The sequence below is a fragment of the Hydra vulgaris genome, chromosome 14, assembly GCF_038396675.1.
Source record: "Hydra vulgaris chromosome 14, alternate assembly HydraT2T_AEP".
Taxonomy (NCBI): domain Eukaryota; kingdom Metazoa; phylum Cnidaria; class Hydrozoa; order Anthoathecata; family Hydridae; genus Hydra; species Hydra vulgaris.
This window is the reverse complement of record NC_088933.1, coordinates 37,917,058-37,925,000: the sequence shown is the minus strand read 5'-3', so window position 1 is coordinate 37,925,000 and position 7,943 is coordinate 37,917,058. Positions and strand designations below refer to the sequence as shown.

The 7,943-nt window shown below is 24.8% G+C and overlaps 1 protein-coding gene across 4 annotated transcripts in view; it reads right to left on the bottom strand.

Annotated features, from left to right (window-relative positions):
- Positions 1 to 7,943, bottom strand: part of LOC100210139 (synaptotagmin-2) — a 41,145-nt gene that overhangs the window by 485 nt on the left and 32,717 nt on the right. For all 4 annotated transcript variants that reach the window (XM_065818430.1, XM_065818433.1, XM_065818431.1 and 1 more), the window contains 2 exons: positions 2,547 to 2,661; positions 1 to 13 (listed from right to left, as the gene is read on the bottom strand). The exon at positions 1 to 13 is cut by the window's left edge and continues 485 nt beyond it. In XM_065818430.1, the coding sequence (XP_065674502.1) occupies positions 1 to 13; positions 2,547 to 2,661 (128 nt within the window). The remainder of the gene's footprint in view (positions 14 to 2,546; positions 2,662 to 7,943) is intronic.

The following is a 7,943-nucleotide window of genomic DNA, read 5'->3' as shown; positions in this document are numbered from 1 at the left end:
TTAATATGGATGCCTATTCAAAATAAATACATTATAAGATATAAAGTAGTAGATATATTACATTTATAAAAATAGAAATAAAGTATAAGTAAACTTAAAGATAAAATGTTATTTTTTACAACTATGATATTCATTTTAATTTTATGCCCATGAGCAAAAATATAAATTAATTTTAGATATTAGATAAATAGTTATACTAATATAAATTATATATAAATATTAGTTTAGTTAAATAATCTATTCATATTAACTAAATAGTAACATTAAAGTATAACAATATTTTAACTATTAAATATCTTTTAGAAATAGTATTAACTATTAAGAAATATGTTAAAACAGATTTATATCATATGTATTAATGTATATTTTACTTTGTATTTAATATAAAAACTGATACTTCTTCAGAAATTGTATAAGCAAATCCAATAAAGCAATGATCTTTACTGTTTAATTGTTTGTGCAAAATTTAGTTGTTCAGCAAATTATGTTAAATTTTCATTTGAATCAGTGTGAGGCCGCAACACTTTTTCAAACAAGTTTTAAATTAACTAGTTAACTAATTATTTGACTAATCATTAGTGTTTATTGATTTCCAATACTTTGTATATATATATATATATATATATATATATATATATATATATATATATATATATATATATATATATATATATATATATATATAAAATATGTATACATATAAAGGATACCTAATTTACTTTTTTTTTCTTCTTCATAGTTTTTCATATAAGCTGGAAAACTCTCCTATACACTTTTTTTATCAATAAACAAGCCATACTTTTAAACCATGGTAGCAATCAAACAAAGAACGATTTACAGAATAATTGCATTCTTTAACTACAATTGTTTTTGTAACTTTTAGAATGCTTAAGTGATGGTTAACTTTTAATTTGAAAAATACGTAATTATAAACTTTTAGCTGATATCCTTTGAAAATAACAGCCATTGTTAACATTGTTTTAATATTTTAAACAAAATAATTTTCTATAAATATATTGCATTCATCCTGATAACTTAATGCATGACAAACAGTCAGTGGCTTTCTACTTGAGGTTGGATATACTGTGATTTTTTTTGAGTTGAGCAAATAGATGGAACAGATTTTAAATCCAAAATTAGTTTTTATCCAATTTTATAATATTTCTATTAAAAATGTTGAAATACTTTCTTCTGTTTGAGCTGTTGCACAATGGTCTGAAAAACTTGATTTTTGGCCAAAATTAAAAAAAAAAAATCTGCAGTTTTTGTTATTTTTATTACTTTTAAACACAACATTGTCCAGGCAATTCAAAAAAGTTTCATAATTTTCTTGAAAGAAAAATCAATAAGCGTAATTAATCGTCGTCAAGAGCAATTGAAAACCGATGAATAATTTCATGCAAAAATACAACATTTTTTTTATTTCTGCATAAATAAAAATAACTATATGCACATATCTATACATATGTATAGATATTTTTTTTAAACAAATTTTATAGCATAGAGTTTAATTTGAAATAATAATAATTTTTTATTGAATATATTTTCATAAGTTATTTATGTTTGAAACTAGCATAAAATAAAATTTTTTTTTTCCATTTCAACTTCTTCCTAAAACTAAAGTCCGCATGCATAGACTTGATCGATATGATTTTATTAAATCCTAATATGCATATATTAATCAAAAAAAAAAATTAGCTGCAAATATAATCATTGAAACCAATTTTAAAACTCCCAAAATATATCTATTTTATGTTATCAAAAATACTAGTGTCTATTTTTGTTTTATTTCTATAAATACATGTTTAAAAACATTTTTTTTTCTTTATACAATCGTAATTGCTACCTAAATTGTTAAAAATAGTTCAAATATTCATTTTTTTTTTATTTTTATAAATTATTCCATATTCAATGTATTGACTTATATATCTTAGGATTGATTATTGAATTGAAAATTAGAATAGTAGTTTTTCATGAAAAAATAAATATTTAATTTATGAGTAATTTTAGGAATTTTTGCTTGTGATTTGTATTATTTATTATTTAAAAATATTGATGAAAAACTTGTGAAAAAGATTTATATATATATATATATATATATATATATATATATATATATATATATATATATATATATATATATATATATATATATATAAATGCAATATATTATGAAACCACAAGCAAAATAAAGAAAACTTTTTCTGAAATTCTTGAGTGGGCGTTTTTCAGACCACTGTGTGTTGGGATCATTTTCCAGAAATCCAAAAAGTGGATTCTATCAAGTAACAAAACCAATTTGATTCACTTTTTACCATTTTTAAAATAAATTACAGCTCAGATATTTTATGAATGTTTAAATGAACATTATCAGAATACATTTTGAGAACTTCTTTTTTTTTAATTATTGGTTGAAATGGATCAAAGTTAAACATTTCTCTTAAACAATGGTTTTCTTGTAAAGGTTTTGAAATTTTAGTTTTTAAAAATTCATTACACATTTTATTTTTATAGCTAAAGTTTAAAAAAAATAAACAATAACAAACTTGTAATATTGTGTATTGTAGCAGAATTCATAAATTTAATCGTTTTAGCCATGGCAACCAACTTTTTCTGATCAGGATGATAACTCATGCATAACTGTATATCACCTATTTCATTCTAAATTAAAACAATACAATTTTAAACCATTTCATTCTACATAAAAACAACATAATTTTAAACCATTAAAAATTATGACAATTGAAAACAAATTCAAAATATTATTCAAAAGTTTTTTTAAATTTGAATAAAGAATAAAAAAATGATAAAAGTATATAATAATACATATAATTCAAATATAATTCAAATAATTTATTGTTATTCGATATATAATTCATTAAAAATTCTACTTGTTTTGAGACCCTGATTGATATACTTTTAGAGAAAATCTTTTAACTGATATAAGAGACCCAGCATGTAATCAAGGGTCATGCTGGGTTCCTTTTTTAAAAAACAAATAAAACCAATGATTTTTTAATTACTTTTAAACCCAAGTTTGTCTAATTTTCATAGGGCCAAATAGGATTACCATGTTATAATCCTAGTGAACATCATTATCAGCAAAATGTATATGTAATTTTTTGTCGACCTCATTTCTATGTTTTATGATAAGACCTTTGTATCAAATTTTCCTAACTCCGAGGGTTTATAGTATATATATACATATGTGTGTGTGTGTGTGTGTGTGTGTGTGTGTGTGTGTGTGTGTGTGTGTGTGTGTGTGTGTGTGTGTGTATATATGTAAATTAGGGTTATGACTAAAAAGCACATGTAATTTTTTCGGAAATGGCATAGTGACAAAAGATAATAACTCTCATGGTATTTTTGAAATTTTGTGACCTTGCCCCTACTATAAATGCAAAAACTTGAATTTTTTGTTTTTAAATTTTTTTTTTTTTGTACTTTAAATACATTTTTGTAATTGTACATTTTGTATATAATATATAGCGATGCATACACATAGCCTAGTAACTAAGTAGTAACTAAGTTCCAGTTTGATGAACTGGTTTTCAGCCATTCTGTCTAAAGTAATGTCATTTTTAACAAATGAAAGAAAAATCAGTTTTCAGGTCCAAAAAATCTTTAATTGTTTTATAACTTGCAGACTTTTCTGCTTAAACTAATTCAAGAGCTAATTTATGTAATTACTTTACAGATAATGAATAAAAATATGAACAATGTACTTTTTAAATTTTCTAAAAGGCTGGAGTAACTGTCTATCTTATTATTTCCATTATCGCAAGATTATCTAAAAATTTTATTGCCTCCTCAAACTTTTTACTTATCAATCTTTGTTTGTTTCCAAATGGACTCTTATAAACTTTAAATTTTTTTCACTTTCTATTTTGTAAAATTTTTTTGAGCGACATTTTTTGAACATGCAATCCTTTCTGATCATTGAAAAAATTTACATCTTCTTGTCTACTTTTTAAAACTTGTGTTCTATCTTTCAATATGATGAGTTTTTTAAATAAATTTTCCTCTTTTAAAATCACATTTTTGCCTTTATAGTTTTGTGTTTGTTTAAATTCTTTCTATTCCTTTTTAAGTCAACATTCTTGTCTCTAAATGGCATATCAGAATTAAAAGAATTCATAATAGTAACTAAAAACATTTATATATTGAAATTTTTATATATTGAAACTAAAAACATTTATATATATTGAAATTTTTATCATAAAAACATATTACTATATTACTAAGTCAATTTAAATTTGGACTGAATTGTAAATTTTACTATAAATAGTAAACATCTGATATGTATTTTCTTCACATAAGACATGTACCAGAAAAAATCTGATGTGTTGTTTTCGGAAACCGTGCATCATTTTAAATAGCTAATTGTTTTAAAATGCCATTGCATTAGTGTTATTCAAAATTTAAACAACTTTGTTATCGAAACAATTAGTTTTAATTGAAATGTCATCAAATCAAGATAAGAAGTAAGAAAAAATTTTGCATTTTCTCGTTGAAAATTCTGGTGTAAACAAAACAATTTCTAAAGAGTTGCAGATTGCTTTGAGAACAGTACAGAGCGTTGTGAAACAATTTAAAAACACTGGTACAGTCAAAAGGAAATCATGAAGAGGAAGCAAAAAAAGTTTGGTTAGGCAAGATCTTGGTAAAAAAGTGAAAGATGCCTTGACAATAACCGGAGGTTTCGGTTTGAACTTTAGCGTATAAATTTAGGACAAGTGCTTCCACTATAAAAGAGTGAAGAGAAATTGTGGCTATAAATCTTATAAAAAGAAAAAAGTTCCTCATCGTGAAGAAAAGCAAGAAAGTGTCGCAATTCGTTGTTCAAAGCTGCTCTATAAAAAATTACGTGCCAAAAAATCTTGTTTGATTATTGACGATGAAACTTATTGAGCTGCATATTTCCGATCTCTTTCAGGACACCAATATTATTCAGCAATTAATCGCAAGAAACTGAATTCCAATTATAAATGGATTGGAATGCAAAAATTTGCATTCCAATGCATTTAGTTTGACAAGCAATTCGTGAATGTGGTGAAAGAACCTCTTGCTTTGTAACTACGGGAACAATTAACACTAAAATATACATAAAAGAATGTCTCAAGAAAGGTCTTTTGCCATTTTTAAGAACACATTATTTTGGCCTGATTTAGGATCATGTCACTACTCTGGGACAACTTTAAACTGGCTTAGAGAACATAAAGTAGATTTTGTTGAAAAACACTGCAATCCAGCAAATTGTCCCGAACTATGTCCTAACAAAAGATATTGGGCTCTTGTCAAAAGAAAACTAAGGTTCAATGTAAAAGAACCCAAAGACATTAAAGACTTCAAAAATAAATGAATTAAAGCTACCAAGAAAGTCCAGCCGAAGACTGTGCAAAAGCTGATGTCAAGTGTAGAATGCAAAGTGCGTGCATTCTCACATACAAAACTTCACAAATTTTCTTAAGTGAAATTCAAGAATATTAATATATGTACTTTCAAAATATATATAACATTCAATATCGAAATACAATAGTTAAATAAATATCCTTTAAAATGTCCGTGCAGATTTTTTCTGGTACATGTCTTAATAAAAGGTGCATGGTAATTTTTTTTACCATGAGACAACCTCCTATTTCAATACATTAAGCCGTAAAAAAATAGACATGAAGCTACAATTGTAGAAATGTTTGGAAAATTAACACATAGGATAACCTCTGTAATACAATTTTCTTAATAAGCAAGTGTTATTGGTTATGTATTATGTGTAATGTGTTATATATAATTTCAATTTTTTTTCCAACATGAAAAACTTCAGAATGAGATATTTTGTTTCAACAATTGCTTGTTGACATTTTTTTTATTTACAAAAAAATTAAAAAAATTTCACAAAATTCTTTTTTGTGAAAATTTTTTTTTTACAAAACAGAATTTTGTGAAAATAGGTTGTTGAGAGTGGGAGGAGGGGTGAGGAGAAAATTTCTCCTCCCCCTCCTCCCATTCTCAACAACCCATTGAAACTTTTAGAAACAAAAAGCAGACAGAGAAGTAAACTTAACGGTCGTAGCTTATCATTGTTTAAAATTTAATACAAGTGATAAAAATCTTAGTTAAAAACCATAAAACAGTCTTTTTTTAAATAAAAAATGAACAATTACAAAAATGTTTTATATTTAAAGCACACAAAAAAAAAATGTAAAAAGCCTTCCTCCCAACCTCTCAAATATACACATGATTGCAAATGGTTAAGATCAATTCTTCCCATCATTTTTACCAAAAAACAATACATAATCTAAAAGTAGATAGATCAAGCTACAAAAATAACTCTCATGGTATTTTGAAAATTTTGTGAATTGACCATGCCACTTTTATAAATGCAAAAACTTGAATTTTTTGCATTTTTAGACAGCTGGGACCAAACTTTCATCTGCACTGGTGGGAGATTTTTTTTGATTTGGAAAAAAGTATTATCATTTTGAGTTAATATAAGTAAAAGTTCATCTTTTGCTGCTATGCCATTTCTGAAAAAATGAAATGTGCTTTTTAGTCATGCCCCTAATGTATATATATACCCCTAATATATATATATATATATATATATATATATATATATATATATATATATATATATATATATATATATATATATATATAGATCTATAGTTTGTTGTCTTTGGGAAGAGCGGAAGGAAAAAAGTGATTCTTACGCCAACACATACGTCACTTTTAATTACTTTTGACTTTCGTCCAACATTTGCGTGTTGGACAAAAGTAAAAACCATTAATTTAATTACAAATAAATCGATTTAAAAAAAAACCACAAAAATGCAAATTTAATTAACCAGAATGTTTTAAAAACATTCTGAATGTTTTTAACAATATAAACAATGTTTTTATTTTTTTTAATAAAATGTTTTTATTTATAATTTTTTAATAAAATGTTTTTATTTTTTTTATTTTTTACTGTAAATCATGCGCGGAGTGTTGCTACATCGACTATCTTATAGCCTGACTCGCAAGGGAGTGCTGCTACATCGACTGACAAATAGCCTGACCCGCAAGGGAGTGCTGCTACATCTACTATCTTTTAACCTGACCCGCAAGGGAGTGTTGCTACATCGACTGAGGGTTTGGTTGGGGCAGGCAGTCTCTCAATTAATAAAAAAAAATAATTCCGGTCTTGCATTTTAATTTTTACTTTTTGTCAACAAAATATGGAAAAAACTTTCGGACAACATCTACGGGTTGTATATATATATATATATATATATATATATATATATATATATATATATATATATATATATATATATATATATATATATATATTTATTAGGGGTATATATATACATATACATATATATATATATATATATAAATATGTTAGAAATCATGGTATTTGAAAAAAAGAATAATTATTGAACATATTCGCTTATCAATTTAAAACTTGGTATGGTGTAAGCTTTCAAATAATTAGGAATTAGGCTAAATTGTTTATTTATATAATTATAATAATCAGGCTAAATTGTTAGGAATAGAGTGAATAGGCTTTCTTCAATATTCAGGAAACATAAATTGAATCTATCATAGATCATCCAAGTCATATTTTAAAAATCCGGAAAATTGTTTGGGTAAAATATCCAGAAAAAATCTTGAATATATTTCCCCTTATTTTCCACTTAATTTTGTTTCTAACTGAGTTATGCCCAATTTTTTTTTCAAACTTTTTGTATTTTTGTATGAGTGTTGAATGAAAAAGCCAAAAAAAAAAAAAACATACTGCACAAATATACACCTAAATTTGTATGTACGGTAAACATTTTGGATATCCAGAAAAACTGAAAGTTGATAAGATTTCTGCAATTCCGAAAATATCCAGAAAAAGATAATATCTGATCTATACTTAAATTCAACTAATGTTTCCCGCTTATTTTTTTTTT